Consider the following 22,372-nt stretch of genomic DNA (forward strand, 5'->3'; position numbering starts at 1 on the left):
AAGACATAGCAATCTTATTTTATTTTATTTATTATTTTTATTTTGTGTGTATGCGTATATTGCCTGTATGTTTAGGTAAGTGCACCTGTGTGGTGGAATGCCTGCGGAGGACAGAAGAGACTGTCGGATCCTCTGGAACTGGAGTTACGGACACCTATTAGCTGCCATTTGGGTGCTGGGATTCGAACCCAGGTCTTCTGCAAGAATGGTCAGTGTTCTTATCTGATGAGCCATCTCTCCAGCCCCAGACATAGCAATCTTAAATGTGTAGTCATCAAACAAATAACTGCAACATTCATGAAGCAAAACTCAATAAAACAGAAGAGAGAAGTTGACAAATTCATGGTTGTAGCTAGAAACATTATCATCCCTCTCTTGACAACTGTTAAAGGAACTGACAGAGTATCAGTGAGGCCATAGAGCACAGCACCACCCTCATCACCCTCACCACCCAGCCGGCTCTGGTTGATATTTATAGAACATTCCACCCAGCAAAAGTGCAATACACTTTGTTTTCAGTGTTCACAGAACATAGATATAACAGACTGTATCTTGGGTCTCAGGACAACCTTAACATATTAAAAAAAGGAAAAAAAAAAAAAAACCATGAAGCCACAGGACGTGTTCTACCTTTGTAACCACAGCAGAAAAGCAATGGATTTCCAAACACCTGGAACCAAGAGACCCCACTACTAAGTAATGCATGGGCCAGAGAAGAAGTCTCAAGGGAAATTTTAAAAATATTGAACTGAATAAAAATAAAGCACAACATATTGAAATTTGAGATACAGGCAGAAATAATGCCAAGAGGGCAATTTGTAGTGTGAATGCGGATGTTAGAAAAGAAGGAACATTTTAGGCCAGTAATTTAACTCCCACCTTAAGAACCTTAAAAAAAGGAGGGGAAAAAACTTAAGAAGAAAGAAGGAAATAAGGAAAACAGAAGAAATGAATTAAATTCAAAACCGAAAAATAGGACAAGTCAGTGAAATAAAGAGCTGGCTCTTTGAAAAGGGCGAGGAAGTCAACAAACTTCCAGCAAGACTGACAAAGCTGAAAGAAAACTGGAGCACCAGGGATGGGGTGCCACTGCAGGAGCTGCGGTTCCAGGGATGGGGTATCACTGCAGGAGCTGCGGCTCCAGGGATGGGGTGTCACTGCAGGAGCCGCAGACATCAAATGAGTAATGAAGGGACACTACACCCAACTTGTGGCTCCATACACAAATTTGACAGTTTGCACAAAATTGTTTTTAAAGTATTTTTTAAAAAAAATACTGATTATTGGGGCCGGGGAGAGTCAGTGGGTAGAGTGCTTGCCACACAGGTAGGAGCTCCTAGGAAAACACTGGGCAGGCTTCATGGCCCACATTTAATCTCAGCACTTAGGAAGCAGACTGGTGATCCCAGAGTAAGTTGGTTAACTAGACTAGCAGATTTAGAGAGCCCTGAGTTCAAATGAGAGACCCTGCCTCAATATACAAGGTGGAGAGTGATTGAGTAAAACACCCAGGGTCATTCTCTAGCTTCCACATGTATGCATACAGATATGCACATATACCTGCACATACACCCACATGTGTGACAATGCATGTGCACCACACACACACACACATACCGTACACATAGACAACACAAAAATACTGGTTATCATTGTATGAATTATGAGATTTGAATAACTTTGTAACTTTTAAGAAAACCAAATTTATGGTTTAAGAAATTCTCCCAAGAGAAAATGTCAAGACCAGATTATTTCACTGGAGGAGTCTACAAATGTTTAAGGAAGAATAGATCTCTTCCCAAAAGTAGATGGAATAAATCTCAGTTTATTTTGTAGTTAGTATTGTCTTATTATTAAAACTACACACACTACCAGAGAAACAAGAGAGAAAGAAAGATAAAAAGAAATGAAGAAAGAAGACTACCAGACAGTATCATTGATGAATATAGACACAAGAATATTTACCAAAATATTAGGAAAAGGGTATATGAGAAGAATTATATGCTGTGACCAAGTGAGATACATCAGAGTGACACAGGCTGGTTCAATATAAGAAAATCAATTTATACTAAGATAAAGAAGAAAAATCAATAGATTATGCTAATGGATGCAGGAAAGTAATTTGACAAAATTTTACACCTATTTATGATAAAAATTCAGAATAATTGAAACAGAAGGATTTTTTCTACTTGATAGAATACCTACAAAAATACAGATAACATTATACTCAGTGTTGAAAGATTGAATGCTTTCTCCCTAACTTCAGAAGCAAGGCTAGGATGTCCACTTGACACTTTTACTCACTATACAGCTGGAAGTTCTAGTCAATGCAAAAGGTAAGAAAATGAAATAAAAGGTATAAAGATTGAGCATTGGCCAACACCCATTATCCTACCCCTCAAGAGTTGAAGCAGATAGATGCTGAGTTTAAGGCCAACTTGTACTACATAGTGAGACCTTGTCTCAAAACAAAAACAAAAGACAGATGGGGAAATATATACTATTGTCATGATATGCAGATTGAAAAGGAAGCAGTAAAATTGTTTCTATTTGTACAAGATTTCAACAACAAAACCCTAGAATAAGAGGATTCATCAAGATCACAAAATATAAGATAAATGTATAAAATTGGTTGTATGAGAAGTGAGTAAAGAGGTGATTTACTGTAGAAAAAACAGGTGAATTGGGCATGGAGAGAAGCTCCTTAGGTACTGGGAGATTTTACCACTCACCTGCCAGGAAGGCTAAAGTGAAAAAATGGAGATAGCATTAAATACTGAGGACCACGGAGAAAATCTACTGCTCACGCGTTGCTGGTAGGAATGTAAAATGGTACTGAGCAAAGCAGCTTGGCAGTTTGTTAAAACAAATAAGTGCAACTACCATATTAATTAAATGTCTACACAAGCATATATAATAAAGGTCAATAAAGGGTTGAGGATGTAACAGTTTGCCTAACATATGCAAGGCCATGGGGTTGATCCTTAGCATATATTGAAAAACAAATAACCAAATCCTGACTACAGTAACTGTAACAGATAGTCTTAGGAGACTATATAATAGATGAATTAACCACCTCATTTGTTACTCAACTTGAGATATTTCTGAGAATTAAATGGGATGCTGTTAGTCATTCCACTAGGAAAATGGGTCTACTGGGACACAGGATGACTCTATAATGAAGAGGGGTGCATCTGAACCTGGTAGTAGGGTCAAAGAGGTTGGTTGAGTGAGAAAAAGAAGCACCTAAGACCACAAAGGTGAGAGGGATCTAAAGAGCAATAAGACACAAAGGCCCCCTGGTAAGGGGCAGCCAGGGCTGCAGAAGGCTGAGAGGGGAGGTTTGCACAGATTCTGTGCGGGCCTCCCAGGACCCCCCGAGACCCACTCTGTGGCAGTCAAGGCACCCAAGATTTGGCCTTAGTCATCATTCCCGTCCTCCTGCAGTCATGAGGCCACTGTTGGTTGTGAGCTGTTTGCTTTGAGGCTATATTTAGTTCCCTGATTTGCTCTCTCTGCCACACTTGAACAATTTCCCAGGAAGACCAGCTTTATCAGTCCCCAGTGGTGTTCATGTGATTCTCTCATGAATAGGAAAATGGGCTGAGGTCCCTGAGCACAGGGGCGAGTGGTCTCAGACACATCCACATTCCGTTTCCTTCATCTGGAACCTGCTAAAATGACCTCAGGGTGTTTAGGGGCGTTCTCCATCCCTCTCTGTCCAGCGAGACAGCTCTTATGAGCTGCAGCCTCATCTTTACATGACTATCTCTGCCAATTTGCTCATTGGACTTCCCACTCCTCACCCTGCCTCCATCATCCAGCTTGGACTTGGGCTTAGGCTCTCTGAGCATCAGGTTTCCAATGAAATAGAGGCTGCAGTTGTTTGGAACCAGAGCACTGAGATGAGCCACTGAGGTGATTTCTGAGAGTTCATTTGCTTCTTTAATGTCATTTTAGGGAATCTAAGGTATAGCGTCTACTGAAGGAAATCCAGGCACTATTGAACAGAACAGCATTTGTGTGTGTGTGTGTGTGTGTGTGTGTGTGTGTGTGTGTATCTGTCTGTATGTGTATGTGTGTATGTATGTCTGTGTATGTGTAAATGAGTGTGTGTATGTGTTTGTAAATGTTTGTGTATATGTGTGTAAGTGTGTATTTGTGTGTGTATGTGTGTATGTGTGTATGTTTGTGTGTTTATCTGTGTATGTGCGGGTGTATGTGTGTGTGTATGTGTACATATATGTGCTTGTATGTGTGTATATGTGTGTATGTGTGTGATTATATGTGTATTTGTGTGTATGTGTGTGTACGTGTATATATGTATGTGTGTATGTGTGTGTATGTGTGTGTACGTGTATATATGTATGTGTGTATGTGTGTGTATGTATGTGTGTATGTGTATGTATGTATGTGTGTAGGTATGTGTGTATATGTGTGCTTATGTGTGTAGGTGTGTGTGTAAGTGTGTGTGTATGTGTCTCTAAGTGTATGTGTGTGTGTGTATGTATGTGTGTGTATCTGTGTGTATGTGTTTGTATATGTGTGTGTATGTATTTTTATGTGTGTGTATGTGTGTGTTGTTTGTGTGTGTGTGTGTGTGTGTGTTAGGGAGAAGGAGGAGGAGTGGTAAAATGAGGTCTAAGAATGAATGGTTTACTAAGTACTTATTATTATGTGCCAGGTATGATCCAAACATTGTCACAATGAATTTTCAGAAAAATTCTTTGAGAGAATATTGATATATTTATTTACAGAAGTGGAATTGGAAGCTCAGTAGGCTTAGGCTCTGTAAGAGTTACTTCTCTGTTGCTGTGACAAAACATTATGACCAAGGCAACCTACAGAAGGAAGAGTTTGTTGGGCTTATGGTTCCAGAGAAATGAGTGCATCATGTCGGGGGAGGCAGGAGTAAAGCTGGCACAGAAAGTGAGTGTACACCTCTCTAAGCAGGCACAGGTAGCCGAGGGGAGCAAGCTGGAAGTGAGACAAGGCTATCAACTGTCAAAGCCCATCTCTGGTGACGTGCTTCCTCCAGCAAGGCTGAACTTCCTAAACCTCTGCAAATAGTGCCATCACCTAGGGCTAAGTACTGAAGTACTTGGAGCCTAAGAGGAACATTTGTCATTCAAACCATCACAGGTTCTTTACCAAAGATCATATAGCTGCAGTACAGAGTGCCTTCTCTGTCTGAATCCAGAACCATTGTATGTGACCTCCCTTCTCTGCAAGCATATGTCTTTTCTCCTCAGTACATCTATCACATCACCTCTTCTTTTCTTTCATTTTCTTTAAGTACTTTCCCCCTTCAGCCTATTTCTTTTTCTGTCATCAAGAGCATAAGCTGCCATTGGCTTCCCTTGGGGAAGAATAACTTGTCTGGGTCTCACTGTTCCAGCTGCCTAGAGCTTCCCTGTTTGTTGAACCCCTATGTGAAATCTGGTGAAGCATCTGGTCGGGCTTCTTAGGTGCTAATTTGAAGTCCCAGGAAGGCGTGCATTAAGATATCAGCATTTAGTATGAATTAGATGTTCCTTGGTGTAAGCCTTTGTTGGGAAGCACAGAGTAGGGAATAGCAGGAACAGAAAGAAAAGGGTTGAGTGCAAAAAGACTAACACACACTGGACTCTAGAATGTTCTAGAACCAGAAATGCAGGTCACTTGGGTCAGGAGAATGCTAATTACAAGGAGCTTAGATCTGGAATAATACTGATATCTAGTAAAATAATGGGCTCATGCCTGGCCTTTGGGGCAGTCTTTCAAAGTTGGGCTGGAGCTTCCTTGAACTTTTCCTTCAATAATCCTCAGGCCCAGGTATATCCCTATTCCAGCCCCAAGACTTGCTAAGAGCTCTCACCCTGTACTGGAAAAACTATTCTCAGCTTTAAACCTCACACATCATCATATCCGTTTCTTCTAAACAATTCCCTGAATTTTTTTTTTTTTGCCATAGGATAGTCTAATTGTCCAAGTTTTCTATTCTCTGGACAGGTTCATTCATTCACGTGAGAAGTATTTACGGAGGACCTGACACTGGGTTAAGCTTTCACTTGTATTCTTTTATTTTATTCCAGAAAAATACTATGAAGATGATACAATACTTTTTTTTTTTTTTTAATGGGAAGGAGAATAATGTCTCTCTCTGCCTGACTGGTCAATGTCCTTGCTTTGAGGTTCATCACCATGTTGGCACAAAGGCTGTGTTTTCCATAGGCTGTGCTTCTCATGGGCTGCTCCAAGCCACTGAAGGAGAGAGAGCATCATTAATACCACAACAGGCCCATACTGAGAGACAAGAGTCCTTGGGTGATGACTTTGACTCAAAGGTGCCCTAGGAGTCTCATCAAGCCTTCCTAATCTGCATGCTAACCATAGTAATACAAGACCCTCCTGTTTGACCTTCCGTCCTTCTTTTCCTTTCTCCTTCACAGAAGTCAGCCCTGTTCCTCAGTATAATGGTTCTCTCAGGCACTTCTGGCTCCCTCTTTGCTTTTCCTAACTGAAGCCCAATCCTGCCTTAGTTCTGCCAATGGCTGACCTAGATTCACATGCACGTCCTCTGTCTTCTCCTCCGTTTCCCTCCTTCTCCCTTTCTTCCTTCCTACTCACCCTCCTTTCCTTCCCTCTGCCTTCCTCCCTCTCATTTCTTCTTCCTTCCATCCTCCTTTCTCTCCCTCATTTTGTCTCTTTCTCACGCCTTCCCTATTGCTCAGCCCCCTTTTCTGCCTTTCCTCCTCCTCCCCATTTCCCTTCCCTCCCACGTTCCCTCCCTCCTCTCTCCTCCTTCTCCCTTTCTTTTTGAGAATACATTTCTGCCTTTATTAAATGTCTGTTCTCAGGTATTTTCTTCTCTTCCCTTCTTTCTCTTCCCATGTTTCCTGTATCACGAAGTCTCTGACTGACAGGACTTGTACTATTACTATCTACCTGCCAATGCCTGTGGTTTCTGCAGTGGAAAAGGGTTCCCTGATCAGACACCGAGCTCCACACAGGTATTGTTCAGAGTGTTATCAAATCAGAATTTTGTTTCAGTTTCATTTTCTAAAAGAGGTTTATGATGAAGTGAATTGACTATTATCTTTTTCTTAAAAAGTGCTGCTTTTGGTAATAGATACAATGGGCATTTATATAGTTTCTTTTTTTGTGGTTGCCTAGCATCTGAACTCTTTTAGTACAATGGAAAATTCTCCTAAATTTTTCATTATTGGTAGATCATATGTTTTCTAAGACAATGTCTTTAGCACAGGCTGGCTCAAACTCCCTATATAGCCAAGGATGACTCTGAACTTCTGATCCTCTTGTCCCTACCTCCCAGAATGTTGGGATTACAGGTATATATGAAGTACTCAGACTCAAACCCAGAGCTTCCTACATACTATGCAATCACTCTACCCACTTGAGTTACATCCCCAGTCCCTAGATCATAGCTTTAACTATATATCTAGTGGAGATGCTGGTGATCCAGGCTTGACTGATAAATGCTATTAGCTACAAAGAAGCCAGTAGAAGTTGAACCAGTGACACGGAGGTGGCACTGAGATCTGGATTCTGGAGGGAACAGAGACAACTGTGTTGGCTGCAGCATCCAACATCTAGAGGTGCTGGTCAAAGCTATGGCATCTCAGGCTTGGTGATACTGAAATTAGGATCCTTTTAGATTCAGTACCCTGGCATGACTTCAAGTTTCATTCTGCCTGTAGAACCCTGAACCCAATTATCAAGTCTTCACAGACATTCTGGGAGTTATAGAATATCCTTTCAATGGAAGTAATGTTCTGTCTTACAATACCAACCAACAGTGAAATAAGACATCATGGAGAACAGTATCCATCAAGCCCTAAAACTTTTGCATTTTAAGAACGTATTTGCATGCTCAAAAGGACAGTTGCCTAGTGGTTGTAGCAGAAGTATTATTTACATTGATCTGTTCTGTCATTTATTGCACATTTATTGAGGGTCAGTTCTCTCCCAGGCACCAGGCCAGGCATAGTATTGAGGATATGCTACTGTTGAGGATACAATATTGAGCAAAATAGATGCTTACTGCCATCACGGGGACACAGTGGTGGTAAGCCTTGATTTTAGTGGTGACCTGGCTGCTTTTGTCTGCAATTCAGGGTTTGTTTATGATCTTTGTCTCCTGAGAAAGTCAGAGAGTTACAATGCAGATGGATGATCTGATGTTAATCAATGAATTCTTTTTTAGTTCCACAAAGGTTGTGAAATGGCTTATCAAAAATGAACAAACAATGAGTTCAATGAATATTAAATAACAAAAACAAGTGGTTTAGTGAAAGGGAAACACAAGATGCAAATCCTGTCATGAAGCCCCATTAGGCAGAGGAACCTAGTGTTCAGCTTGCCTACAGGGTCCAGGAAGATGAAGTAAGAAGAAAAAGCCAGATTAAGACAACTTTTCAGAAAGGATATCCGTGTTGTGTTGTGAGAAATCTATGTTTCCTGGCTCAAATCTTGTGAGGGATTTGCCTTCAGCTCCTCATTTAAAGGTGCTGACCACATTATGAACTATGAGAATGTAAACTGGAATGCTGCTCTACGTGTTCCTATTGTGAGTATTGAAGCCAGGTATCGATTAGACTAGTAAGGGATTGGAAGGGTGTGTGTGTGTGTGTGTGAGTGTGTGTGTGTGTGTGTGTGTGTGTGTGTGTGTGTGTGTGTAGCTGGGGAAAGCAGAATAGTTTCCTGACGTATTATTGTACTTTAATAATTATTTTAAAAACCCTGAGACTTTTGGGTGACATTCAGTGTCCTCTCATGGGTAACTTAAAGTATAGTTTGCTTTTCTCAGTTATCTGTCATAGGGACAGAAAGGCCTGGTTAATAAAATGCATTCTCAGCATGACTTCCTTTGTTTTCCTCCTGAGGACAGAGTGAGGGCTCCTTTTAGGCCTCAACTTATCTTTCTGAACTAAAGCAGCCATTATGCCAGCCAAGGAGATCTTTTGAACCATAGTCCTTTCCTTTGAATTCCAAACGGATGCAGGAAACCACTCATCTTACAGCAGGAAAACAAAGAATTTGATGCTGCTGTTGCTATGGTTATGATGATGGATACAAAAGTGTTGGGTACCATGGGGTTGAGGTCAGGTTTCACAGAAAAGCTGAAAGTCAAACCGGACCACAGTGGAACTTTAGCAGAGGTACATTCCAGACTTAACAGACGAGTAAAGGGGGGGTGCAGAGATGGCTCAGGGGTTAAGAACCCTGGCTGTTCTTACAGGAGACCCAGGTTCGAATCCCAGCACCTTCATGGCAGCTAATTCCAGTCTGTAACTCCAGTTCCAAGGGATCCAACAACCTTTTCGGTTTCCCGCAGGCATTGCATGACATGGGTGCACTTGACGGAGGGAGAGGATTTTTAGGCAAATGGAGAAAGCAGAGAATGAAAAAAGGAGATGATAAGGGAAGGAGCAAGGCCAAAATAATGAACCAAAGAATGTGACTCAGGAAACTATCACACCTCATGACTCTTCTGTATAACCTTCTCTCTAAATAGTTTAGTTGCTGGGTCCACCTGAAAGATCATAGGGGTAGATGCAGATGCTCCTTCAGGTGGGAAAGGGATCCGTTCTTGGAGGTTTTGGGGTTGCTGTCACTTGCGGGTGGAGCTCAAGAGCTGCAGTAACTGGATTGCGCATCCCCTGTGGTCCAGATCCTGGAGACGTGGGTCCAGAAGCAGGCTGAGAGAGGAGCCCTCATATGGTGCGGCACCTCTGCTCAGAGTCCATCAGCAGAGCAAAACCTTTTTCTTCTCCCTCTCAAGCATTGGTTCAGCCGCAGCTCCCCGCGATCTCCGGCAGGGGCGCTGAGCACCCGCAGATGGCCCGCTCCCTCCCAGCGCCTGCACAGCGCCCACCTGGGCCGGTAGCCCAGGAACTTTTCTTGCCTCAGCCAGCTGCCCAGGGTCTTGAAAAACCCACGGACGCCAGGATTCGCTTCATTCTGGGTGGACATTGTCACTGGCTTCTTTCTCCGACCTGGCCACTTCCTCCATTTATTTTGGCTCTGGTGGGAAAGCAAGTTTGGAGGGTGAGGGCTCTAGGGAATCCCCGGCTGGCCCCGGCTCAGATCCTAGGCGCCTCAGCTCCATCCCTCTGCACCCTTCCAGGTGCTCGAGTCTCTTTCTTTCTCCTTTTCTTTCACACCATCCTCTCCCCGCATCTCTCCACCTCCTCTCTTCTTCCTTTCCCGATTTCCCCTTCGGGTCTCTCCATTTTCTTCTTTCCCTTCTCCTCTGTGTGCTTTCCTCCCTCTCGCTGCCTTTAACCTTCTACAAAGAAGCTTTTCTAATTCCAAAAAGAAACAGCCTGGAGGCTATCTCCTTCACCTAGCCTCCACCCTCAATCCTATTCGTTTTCTAATAAGCCTTCCTTCACCTCCCCATATTCTGGACTTTCAGCTTCCCGAAGCCACCGGTGCTTCTCCGAGGCGGCGGGCTGCTGCACCTGCCCTTAGGGTCGTAATTCGCGTTTCCAGGAGGTCCTTCACAGGTTTAGCTCCCTTTCTTGATTCTCACCCAGTCTCAGGCTTCCTGTGGTCCCAAAGGGCCCAAGGCTCACACGAAGCGCACTAATTATCCTCCTGCTGCCGGGACTGGGGGACCTGATAAGCCTACCTTGCGTTAGGCAGTGGACCTTCCAAGTGGTGGCGGGCACTTTGAAACAATTTGGCCCCGCCCAGAATCGCTTCTGGGGAGAGTGAGGGCAGGGCCTGGCAGGACCAGGCAAGAGGGTCTGGATCTTCCCGGTGGTCGCAGACAGTCTACCCATCTCTGTTCCAGGGTCCCGAGGACGAACAGCCTTGCAGCTGGCTTTCTAGAACCCCATTGACCGACATCAACTTTAATTCTCGGGTAATGGAGGGGCGTGGGTGCACCAGTAAATGGGGACCTGCCTTGTTCTCCACCTTGCCTCGGACCTCTCACAGGCTCCTGACAATGCATACAGAGCCCGTGCGTGATCCGTGAGCGCCGAGGGCCAGAGCGCACCGCCTGTCCGTCTCTCCGGCGCTCTCACATGCACAGGAGCGCCTGTAAACGCACCGACACTGAGCCGCGCGCCCCCTGACACCCTGCGGTTTCCCCCCTTCCACCGCCATCCAGCTCAGCCAGTTTCCTCCACCCCTCGGTGCCCTCCTGCCAGCCCCGGTGCACCCCCTAGTCTCCCTCTTACTCGCCTGCGCACACGCACGCGCACGCACGCACTCCCCGCGCCCCCGCACCAGGAGGGGGCGCAGGCCTCCGGGGCTGGGAGCCCGGAGCTGAGTCGTGGGTCCATCCCGCCCTCGCGGTCCGAGAGGAGCTCGGGACTGCCCCAGGTCTCTTGATCCCGAACAGTTGGATCTGAAAAAATTTACTCCTCCTCCCCCAAGATCCTTTACCTCCCTGCTCCGTCTCCCGCTCCCCGGAACAGACCCGAAGAGTGAACCCCTAAACGCGGTGAGAAGCGGCTCCCAACTCCGCGCAGGCTGGAGGCTGGATTTCCCCCTCCTGTATCCCCCACCCCCCACCGGCTTGCTTTTCACGTTTGAAAAGAGGATATTCGTGTAACCCCTGAACACTCCTTTTTACAAAATTTCTAGGAGAGATTTGGGGGCCGGGAGCTATTTTAACAACGAAAAAGAAAAAAACAAAACCCAAACCACCGAAGGATCTTTTATTCATCTTCGTTGGGTTTTGGAATCACCCTCTGGACCTGGGAGTGAGCGATCCGGCGTGGGGAGAGTGCAGAGACCAGCGAGGAGCGCCTCCTCCTCGGCCGCCCCCTCCCCACTCTCCAGACACTCTCGCTCGCTCTCTCGCTCGGCTCGCCGGCGCGCGCACACCCCCCGCGCCGGACCCGCACCTCGGCTGGCGCCACACACTCGGCATCCCGAGCTGCCGCGGCCGCAGCGGGATGGAGGCGGCGCGCTCCGAACGCCCCACTGGCTGGCCCGGGGCGCCTCTCGCCCGGACCGGGCTGCTACTCCTGTCGACGTGGGTCCTGGCGGGCGCAGAGATCACTTGGGGTGCGACGGGAGGTCCTGGGCGCCTGGCATCGCCGGCTTCGCGGCCACCGGCTTTGCCGTCTCTCCTGCCGCGGGCGGTGGTGAACCAGTGGCCGGAGGAGCTGGCGACAGCCGGGAGAGACACGGCGCTGGAGCGCCGGTCCAGACTAGAGCTGCTGCCCCAGCTGAGCGGCAGGGAGATGCATGTTGAAGCCCAGGGATCATCGCCTGAAGGCGCGAGGTGGGTTCCGGGCATCCCAGTTCCTGGGAAGGCTGGAAGCTCTAAGAGGACTCGCCGGGCGCAGCCTCCCAACACCCTGGAGCGCGGGGATGCTTGGGCTACTGCTCCAGCTGATGGTTCTAAAGGAAGCCGCCCACAGACCAAGGGCTCTCGGGAGGAGGTGAAGGCTCCGAGGACTGGAGGACCAGCTGCCGAGGAGCTCCGGCTGCCCAGCACTTCTTTCGCGCTGACTGGGGACTCGGCCCATAACCAAGCCATGGTGCACTGGTCCGGACACAACAGCAGCGTGAGTACCCACCGGGCACAGATCTCTCGAGTCCTGACAGCAAGGGGGGAAGGGGAGGGAGCGAGGGACAGGTAGTTGCTCCTGGTCCCGGTGGAGAACCTGAGCGCCTAGACTTTTAGAGAGAGGTTGTTGGACTCTAACCATGCCCCAACAGGTTAGGGGAGTTTTGGTGTATGATGCTGTGTGCATCTATTTACTGGAGACTTTAGGATTGAGGTTACCTGCTGGGGAGAGGAGAAAAGAATGTCTTAAAGATTTGCGGGGGAGGGATCTGTGCGGTCACTCACCTGTATTTGACTTGGAGAATCAGTGTTTCTTTGGGGGGAGGGGGATACTTGGGTTGGAGGGTGATGACACTGACTGATGTGGAGAAATAGCTAGACAGACTCGTGAGATTCCCTCTCACCCCCAAGTTCCGTGTCTCAGTCTCGAAAAGAGAACCAGGGAGATTAAAGCCTAATCCCGGGAGGCGGACCATTCATCTAGGGGTGGCTGCTCTTTCCTCCAGGCATATGGTCTGCTAGCCCAGGCAGAGAGCTGGGCCACGTCACTCAAGCTGGAGGGATGTGGGAGTTGGGGGAGGGCAGGAAAAAAGTTTACAGCAGGAGGCAAAATTCAACACTCCACCACACCGCTCTTTCTTGAGCTTGACTGCAAGACAAGTGGTGGAACAGAAAGCGCGAGCTTTTGTAGCTGCATCCAGCACCTTAAACCGCTCTCCGAGTGTAGTTCACCCCTGCCCTTTCTGCACACCTCTCCGCCCATCTTTCCTTGACGCCTGGGTCCTCTGGGCGCTGCTGCACCGAGAGGTGGCGCTGTTGAGCCCACTCCTGAGGCTCTGGGGTTCTAGAATGGGGCATTGGGCTGAGAAGGGCCACTCAGGGGCTACTTGGCCAGCAGCGCAGTGCAGCGCTTGCCAGAGGGGCTCTCCCTAACTCACTACTGTCCAGCTTGGTGCGGTCAAGAACCCGCTGGCAAATTCTTCTCCACTCTTTTTCCTCTTGTGGTCTCTGTTTCAGATGCAAAATCTTGCCTGGCTTTCCAGCTCATATGAGAGCCTGGCTTAGGGTAGCATGGGTTCCAGAAAGAGGATGAGAGATGCACAAGCCGCTTTGGGAACTAATTTCCTGGAAAAGCACCTCCCTATTTGTATGTTTCTCAAGACAGGCTTTTGAAAAGACTATCTTGGGAAATGTTTGCCTTATTTTAACAGAGCCTAGGGGGAGGGGGTTATAGGGTTGACTAGTGAAACAGGGAAGCCAGGGTCTGCAGGGCTCAGCACTCCAGCACTGACTAAGCTTAGGTTCTCAGTTATACCCTGGGGTTGGGGTGAGGGTGGCAGCCTAGTCTGGATACCAAATACTGGGTTCAAAGGAGTCCAACTACACAGGGCAGCTTGGTACCTGGCTTCATTTGCCTTCCATAAAGACTCTCACAACTTTGGATTGGATGGCTCTGAGCTTGGGGTTAGGGCTGGGCAATGTGTACCTTTGCAGAGCTGGGTGATTGAAGGACTTCCAAGTCCCCAGAAAACGGTTGTGTTTGCAGAGGGAGTAAGAGGAATAATTCTCTGACAGCAGTGCTTGGGAATTCTGACTTCATTCAAGTTTGATAATTGGGGATTGGGTGGTGTGTCTTACTCCATGAGGAGGAAGAGGGGAAAATTCTCACATAGGTGTGACTTTATTACAAAATTCACTCTGCTGAAAAGTCTTATCTCTGTTTTTATTTTAAATATTGACAAAGCTCTGGGAGAAGGGACTGTAGAGAGAAAATACTTCCTGCAAATAATAGGTAAATGTGCATAGTCTTTTCTGTCCTTCTTTAGGGTGGCTGAACAGCAAAGGATGTAAGGGAGGGCCTGGCTTGTGCCTTCTGTGGAAATGGCTCTTCAATCAAAAGAGAGCCAAAAGTCCTGGGTAGCAGACCAGTTGGGAAGGAGATTAGAGTTATCTATGAAAAGGCTCCTGTGGACTGTGCTCTTGGCCCGCTTCACTGCTCCAGGCAGGCTATCCCCAGACCAGAGAGGGACTTCCTCCTTAGTCCCTAGGCTGCACCTGTCTTTTGGCCAGCATCAGGGAGAGGGCTGTGAAGAGGGAATCCTCTTCTGGAGATTTTTTGGGAGCAGCTTTAGCAGCATTCCATCTTTTCCCTCTACCCTTTGCTGACAGCAGGAAGATAGGTGAGCAGTGATGCTGAGGAAACCCAGGTCCTTTTACTGCTGTTTCTAAGTGGAGGAGGAGGGAGATGTCACAAGGCAGAGATGTGGGGCCTCATACCAGGCTCTTCCGGCCTGGAAAGAGAATTCTACCTTTTCTTCTGGCTTCAGAAATGTTAAAGGAGCCCTTTGATCAGCAGTTTCAGCTTAGCACAGTTTGGGCTTTCCTGGTCTTCTCTCAAATGCCTTTGGTAAACTTCAATGCTTGAGGAGTTTCCTTATGGCGAGAGGTTTTAGTCACCTAGATAACTGAACTTTGAGCTATACTCTGGGAGTTTACAGTTAGAAATATGTAGTTGGACATCTTGAGCCTAACCCCATTGGTCAGCTTGTACCTCAGGAGCTTAGGGCAGGAGATCCTTATCTGGGGCATGTGTTTGCTTTGGTCTTATAATTAGGGTAGAATAGCTTGGGAGGCAGTGGAGGAAGTGTCCAGCAGGCTTGAGGCAGAAGGAAGCAGGAGAGGGAGAGGTAGTGGGTCCCAGCTCTGATCATATTGCCTTCCCTTGTAGGAGTGAATAGACTTGGCCTTGGAGCCTCTACTGTGGAGGAGATTTGCTGTTGTTCTTTCTTGCCACTTGTCTCCAGCTGGGATCCTGGTGATTAATGGGTTAGAGTGTTTCATAAACACCCGGGGGAGCCCAGTCCCCATAGCTTACAGGGAAACAGAAAAACACATTATTCTGTCCTTTTCCTTCAAATGGAGGAAGAAGTTCCCTTGCTTGTTCAGTGAGTTGGCAAATGGCCCTGGAGGGTGGAGAGTTGTGAAGGCACAATCCACTTATTTACACCCCCTTTTCTTGAATTAACCCCTGATGCTGAGCCTGCTGGATCTTCCCTTAGGTCAGACACTGTTTCTTCTTAGCAGTTCACTCACAGTCTACTGCCCCTGCTCTGTCTGCTTGCCATGACTTGGCAGGTAGTTTTCAATTAATGTGCCAACCTTAAACCTTAGTGAAGAGAAATGAGATGATGCTGCCACTCCACTCCGGGTCCTTGACAGACCACCTTCCCTGGAGCATGTTAGGAGGTATACCACCCAGATCTCCCCAGGCAGGATTCTCTATTCTTAACTAATGTAGCTGAACTGTGCTCTAAAATATTTACTCTTAATGTGCAAAATAGTGACAGATTTGATCAGATTAATTGTATTTCACTCACTAGAGCATTTCATTGTGGCTCCCAAACAGATTTTTCAAATAGCTTTTGGCTGGATTGCCTAGCCTTCATCATCCCTTCTCACAGTCCCTGTGTCACAATATCTTAATGCATTTTGCCTTCTCCGAGGCTTAAAAAAGAAGCCTGACAGAAACCATTCTTCTGGGGTTTGCCAAAAGAATCTGTTTTTAATTAATATTACAAGGAGAGGCGTCTCAGCTGAGACATAGCTGGGAAACGCATTGGGACACAACAGCACTAATTGCTCCAGGTCACTGTTGGCCAGGAGTGGGGGTGACAGGAGGAGGGGCCGGACAAAGCTGTTTGTCTGCTCTGAGAGTTCTCTGATAGCTAGGTTATAGTATCTGGTTTGTTTTTCAGATCCTGCAGTGATTTCCAAGGTGAGAAGAGTTGCAAATTACTTAATTGGGAGGCCCTGGCTATTTAATGATTGCAGAAGTGCAGTGGTTGGAACTTGCTTTTTGGTTGACAAGGGAGGAATGCTCAGAAGTGGTTTCTCCAACTGTGCTGGGCTTAAGGGAAGGGGTTTGGTGAATCCAGTGGTAAGAAAGCTCAGGAGGCTTTTTTCTCTCCAGCTGTGTAAGTCTATTGTTGTCACTAGAGGAGATCTGTGGGCCCTGAGTCATCCCATAAAAAACAGAGAAATATGATGGAGCCGGACACAGACACAAATGACGAGGCCAGTGCCTAAGGGCTGGTGGTTCATCCAGGGCTAGATGCAGGCAGAAAAGTCATCTCAGGCCTGTGGCTTGACCAACCTGCTGACCTGTAGGTTTCCTGTTTTCTTCCCTCCTTTGGCCTCTTGGGTTACTTAAAACACTTCTTTAGAGGGAAAACTGCAAAACACGATTCCATAGCAGATTTAGAGGACAAGAGGCCCTGTGGAAGAAGAAATGGATGATGCAAAGAGTGCCAAGTGAGTCCTTTTCAGTAAGCAGGACTGCTCTGAGGCATGGAGGACATTTCGCTAGTCATGACTATCCTCCTGGTGTATGGGTGACTAGCTGAAGGGACTAGATAGATCCCAACACTGTTAGTGGACAGTGGAGATGGAGGATACTATACTTCACACTTAGTAGGTACTTGGTGATGTCTGGCAAAGTGCATGAATAAGTGACAGTTCCCACTCTCATGGAGCATGAGATATAAAGGAATTTGAAATTATCCTCAGGGACAAAGACTTGATAACCACTGTAAACAGGAGTGACTTCTTCTGGAATGTCCCCATTCTAGTCTGAGAGCCTCTGGCTTCCTGAATTCAAATCCAAAGTCCTTTGTCATGGCCTTAAAGTGTCCTGAGTCTACTTCTGCAACTCGCAATTTGATTGGTCCATGATGGACTTTTCTGCTATAGCAGAACTACTCTTCTCCAGTCCCCTCCACAGGGCCCCTGCTTGGCTCCAAGGTTCGTTCCAAGGTCTTCCACTTGGGATACTCTCCTTCCTGTTACAGTACACCCATTACTTGCTGCTCATTTCAGGACTCAAGCACAGGCCTCTCTGCAACATTCCTATGAAGCATTTACTTCCTTTTCCTGGTTGTTTATAGAATTTGCACATTTGATCATTCTTAATAACTTGGCTATTCTAATCTTATGTTTTTCAGTGTTTGGGGCATGAAGGGTGAACTCTTTTTTTTAATTAAAAAATTATTGAGAATTTTATACATGCATATAAGGTGTTTTGATCAAATCCACACCCACTCCCTCCCTTCTAACTCCTCCCATATCTTCCCATCACTTTTTTCCTGAAAAACTTCATGTTCTCTTTCTTTTTTTATTTTTGTGGGGCTTTTTGCTACTCTAACATTGCCCCCTCTGAAGAGGTAACCCTAAACTCTTATTAGCTAAATAAATATTCTCTTCCGGTTGTGGGCTCTGCCTTATGCATGCCTTGTAGCATGTGGTACAGCTTGTCACATGACTCAATATCATTTAGCTGTCTTGGGGAGCTAGACCATGTCTCAACCTTTGGGGCAGGGGAAATCATTTATGCCCTAAGATGATTAACAGGTTAACACTATCTCTTAATAACATTGAATGCAAGTGTCTAGTTCATTATTTGTGACTTTTTTGTGCATGCGTGTGTATTTTCATGTGTATGTAGGCACAAGTGCATGTACATGTATGTAAATGTGTGTACAGAGACCAGAGGTCAATGTTTAGTGTCTTTCTCAATCACTCTCCACCTTGTTTGTTGAGATAGGGTGTCTGGCTAAACCTTGAGCTTATTGAATGGTTAGACAGATGGTTAGCTAACCCCGCCCAGGAATCCTTCTCCCTCTGTCTTTCCAGTGCTGGTGTTATAGGCACCTGCCAATATGATTGGCTTTTTACACAGGTGCTAGGTATTGAACTCATATTGAATACTATGTCCTTTTAGCAGAATAATAGTAGTGAGCTCTCCTTTAAGGCCTGTGACTTATGTAGCCACAGATTGTTGGTCCCAGTGATAGTGCTAGAAATGGGTTCCATCTTGTGGATTTTAAATGCAATCAGAAAGTGATTGGTTACTTCCATAACATTCATGGCAGTATTGTACCAATGGGTATATTACCAGGCTGTTCATTATATAGCTCACACGGGCCACAGCAAATAGGTAAGATTGTTGACTACTTTCATCCTCTAGTAGCGTGCAAAGCAACACTCAGCACCATGAAAGATAGCCAGTGAAGCCTCCAGGCCAGCACCAGCTTGATTTCTCCATGTTCTATGACCCAGGTATGTAGTATCTTCAGCAATATGGTCTTACTGTCAAGTTTTAGAGGGAAACCAAGAGCATTGGAAAGAGCCAGTTATGTTGGGTTTCATGGGACCCCACTGACCAACAGCTCCAAAGAGGTAAACCTCTTCTTCATGCTTGTGTCTCAAGTACTTACTGACTGAATCATCTCCCTAGTACCTTATTTGTGAATTTTAGGAGATCCTTACTCTACTTGAAAAAGGATAGGAACAAAGACAAGTCAATGCTTCTGACTTCTCATGTGTTCAGTGATGATGTACTCACTTACATAGGCTGTTCAGTGATTTGCTGAGTGTTTTCTGTCTATGCACTATTGTTCTTGTCACTGGGGTTTGATATGGGTATGATGGAGGGGAACAAAACAAGGATTTGACAGTGTTTGCCTCCAGCTCCTTCTAATATGCTTTGGATGTAAGCTTGCTTTTCTGTAAAGTTAAATAGCACATGACAACAAGACAGATGCCATGGGGTGATATGTGGCTAATTGTCAAGTGATTGTTTGACACTAGGAGCTCAGAGGAGAGAACATCACAGCAGGAGATACTATAGGCATCTTACATCCACAGAATGTTCGGGCTGGATGTGCACTTGGGAATTGTCTTCATCAAGTCACTCAGCACAGAGATGAGGGTGTGAGGCTCAGACAGCACTATCACATGCTATAGCTGGACTCTCAACTGTTCTTTTATCCCAGAAGAGCCTCTTCTCTCCATGCCTGCTTTCTTCCTTTCTCCTTCTGGTTAGCAGAGAATTTTCCTGCCAGAAGAGTTTACGTACTTTTACTTAGGTAAGGTAGGGTGCTGCCCATTTTGTAGGTAGGGTAGACTGAGACCTATAGAATGGCAGTGTACAAGACTAGGAATGAATTCTTCTCTTGTATTACTTTTCTTGTCTCTGTGATTGAATACCTGACAGAAGCAACTTAAAGGAAGTAAGGCTTATTTTGACCCATGGTTCAGAGGATATATAGTCCATTATGGTGGAGAAGGCATGGTGGCAAGAGTGGCTAAATCCATATCAGCAGGAATGTGAAGTGGCGGGTCACATCATGGTAGCCAACATGGAACCAGAGCTTGGCCCAGAAGTGGGAGTAGGTATAGGATGCAGCCCCAGCGAACTACTTCTGAGAATAATTCCTCTCATCGTAAAGGTTCTACGACCTCCTCAGACAGTGCCACTTGCTGTAGATCAAGTGTCCAAATGTGAATCTGTGGCAGACATTTCACATTCTCAACATAACACGCCCTCAGTCACTGGGCCCACCCACGGCAGTGGCTGTAGATAAGAAATAATGAGCTCTTTAACGTTGGGTGAGCTGTATCTTACAATTGATAAGAGCTTCTGTAACTCACCTGGCTCTTTGAATTAGTGAGTGAATCAAGCCTGGTTACATCACCAAGAATATGTTGCTTGTTTATTTTGATTATTTGCGTTAAATTATTTATGGAAATTCTGTTCTTAATAGTACACTAACAAATGTGCTATAGTAAATTTAGAAAAAGAAATGGAGGCTAAGGACTTCAGGATTGCACAAATTTTTGCTATTAGGTCTGTGCTGGGAAGCAGAGGAAACCAGACCTTCTCGCTTGAGATGAGTGTTCTCTGCAGCATAGCTAGGCCAGCCATTCAGTGGTATTGGTCAATAAAACTGTGCTCAAGGCTGAAGTAGGGATTTCTGTCTATGCATATGCTGGAGAAAAGCTAGTGTAAGGTAAAGAGTGGTGAGGAAGTTAACATAGGATAATCACGGATTCTGCAGGTTGCCAATCGTGGGTGGGAAGACTTGTATGGCTTATTGTATGTATGAACTATTTTTATGGTGGGATTAAAGCCTGAATGCAAACCTCTTAGGGTTTACTGAAAATGGATAGACTGGGAATGTGAAAAATGGATTCTAGAGCTAGGTGTTTTGGTTCAGTCCACCGTGTTTATGAATAGCTGTGTGCCCCTGGGAAAGTTGTTATTCTCTCTCTGCTTGTGAAAAAGGGTATCCACAACAGCACCTTTCACTTGGGTGGTTGAAAGGATTTTAAATGAGATTCTCTATGGCAGAGTTCTTAAAAGAAATATCTGACCAGTATGCACTGAGCTCTTGAAATACTTTTCAGTTGGCTCAGATACTGTTTTTGTATTTGGAAGCAAGGCTTCTCTTGGTTTTCAGATGGGAATATTGAAGCAGAGAAAGGAGGTCTGTGCCCACAGTTTGCCAAGGAATTGAGGGCAAAGTCTTCCTGAAACCCAAACATCTGCAAGATCTCATTTCAGCTGCCTTCCATAGTCTCTGTCCTCTGACAAGACTCCAGGTCTGATGTTTGTGTAGTGCTGAAATGGACAGTGGAAGAGCCATGTACAAGGGAATGGCTGGGTATGTGTATGTATGTTTGGCTTCTTGAGCTTATACTTAGAATTTGTAATAGAAATAGTTAGAATCATGTTGGTTAGAATCAATTATAAGATCACATTTGCTAATGGCAAATAAATTGAACATTTTCCCAGGGATTTTATTGCATGGAGGGTTAAGGGATCCAGAGAGATAGAAAGCAGTTTCTCTGAGCTTGTATCAGCCTTTACACCTCACAGGGATTCATGAGGGACTTCTGGGATGAAGTTAGTTAAGGGTGTAGCTTTAAGAAAGTAAAAGAGCACCATGATGCTAGCTGGGGCTGGTTGCTGGGCAGAGTGCTTCATGTCAAAGACTCTTCTACATCAGAGTCTGGGGGTGGAGCTTGATGCTCCATTTTTCTTCCGTTGATCTCTTAGCTGTGTCTGTGTGCAGCATGGAAAGAAGATACTCATGGCCAGAATGCTTCAGGATAGCTGTAGCTTCTTTTTCAGAATAGTTACATTGGCAAAATCCACCAATTTATTTGTAGTATTTTGCACCCATGTGGTTGTTGGCTTGCATTCCATTTTCGCCTTCATCCATGCACCAAGAATGGAACCACGGAGCCCCACACAGACACTAGAGGGAGTGCTGTCCCGGGAAACACATGAAAATAAATAGGATAAAATAATGAAAAAGTGTTGCACCAGGAATTGTTCCAAGGAGAAGAAAAAGCAAAGTAGCCTGTATGTGCATTGCAAGAGAGGTTGTTGGGGGACCTACAATGAATAATTAATTGGAACAGGGTAGTTTAATCCCAAGAGTTGATTGTCTTGCCTCTTCCTACAGAAAATAAAAGAAGTCGGATGTTCAATTTGTTAGTGACTGAGCTAATATTCTACTGGTAGATTCAAGCTGAGAGTAATGCTCAGTCGTGTGCGCCCTATCTCTACTGTACTTTATTCCTCAATGCCCCCCTAATTGTATATGGTGGTCAGTCAACAGAAGCTTATTTAGTTGTTTAGATTCACAGCCTCAGGCCATGAATCTGTGTCTGTGGAACACCTAGCTGTCTGTTTCTGATTCTCAGGCCCTGCATGTCTGACTTGGTCCTCTCAAAAGCCTTTTTTGGTTTATATGGCAAAGTAGACAGTTTCTCACCCAGATGGTAGGAATCAAGTTAAAGATACACAGATTCCTAGGAAATGAGCCTTTTCTTAAGTTAGGCTATAATTGGGAGATAGAGAAAAGTGACTGAGTAGAACACTTCTTCAAGACTAAAACTAGCAGAGAAGCTTAAGCTGCCATGCTAAGCTGTGATTACATGAGTGTCGGGGAGACCTGTCTACTCTACAAGCTTTGAGACTGTGAAGCTAGA

General features: G+C 45.6%; 1 protein-coding gene and 1 long non-coding RNA gene across 3 annotated transcripts in view; one reads left to right on the forward strand and one right to left on the reverse strand.

Moving 5' to 3' along the window:
- Positions 1–6,152: 6,152 nt before the first annotated feature.
- LOC103744057 lies at positions 6,153–11,098 on the reverse strand. Its single transcript, XR_607690.1, has 3 exons — positions 10,637–11,098; positions 9,482–10,026; positions 6,153–6,243 (listed from the first exon to the last, which is right to left on the reverse strand). It is a non-coding gene; the product is annotated as an uncharacterized LOC103744057 (long non-coding RNA).
- A 212-nt stretch (positions 11,099–11,310) lies between these two features.
- The window catches only part of Sorcs3 (sortilin related VPS10 domain containing receptor 3), a 664,579-nt gene continuing 653,517 nt past the window's right edge, over positions 11,311–22,372 (forward strand). Inside the window, exon 1 of one of the 2 annotated variants that reach the window (XM_008845711.1) lies at positions 11,311–12,533. In XM_008845711.1, coding sequence (XP_008843933.1) covers positions 11,916–12,533 — 618 coding nt within the window. In that variant the 5' untranslated portion in view covers positions 11,311–11,915. The remainder of the gene's footprint in view (positions 12,534–22,372) is intronic. The other variant, XM_029569661.1, reaches the window with a different exon arrangement.

Source organism: Nannospalax galili, unplaced genomic scaffold (assembly GCF_000622305.1).
Source record: "Nannospalax galili isolate Female #2095 unplaced genomic scaffold, S.galili_v1.0 scaffold161, whole genome shotgun sequence".
Taxonomy (NCBI): Eukaryota; Metazoa; Chordata; class Mammalia; order Rodentia; family Spalacidae; genus Nannospalax; species Nannospalax galili.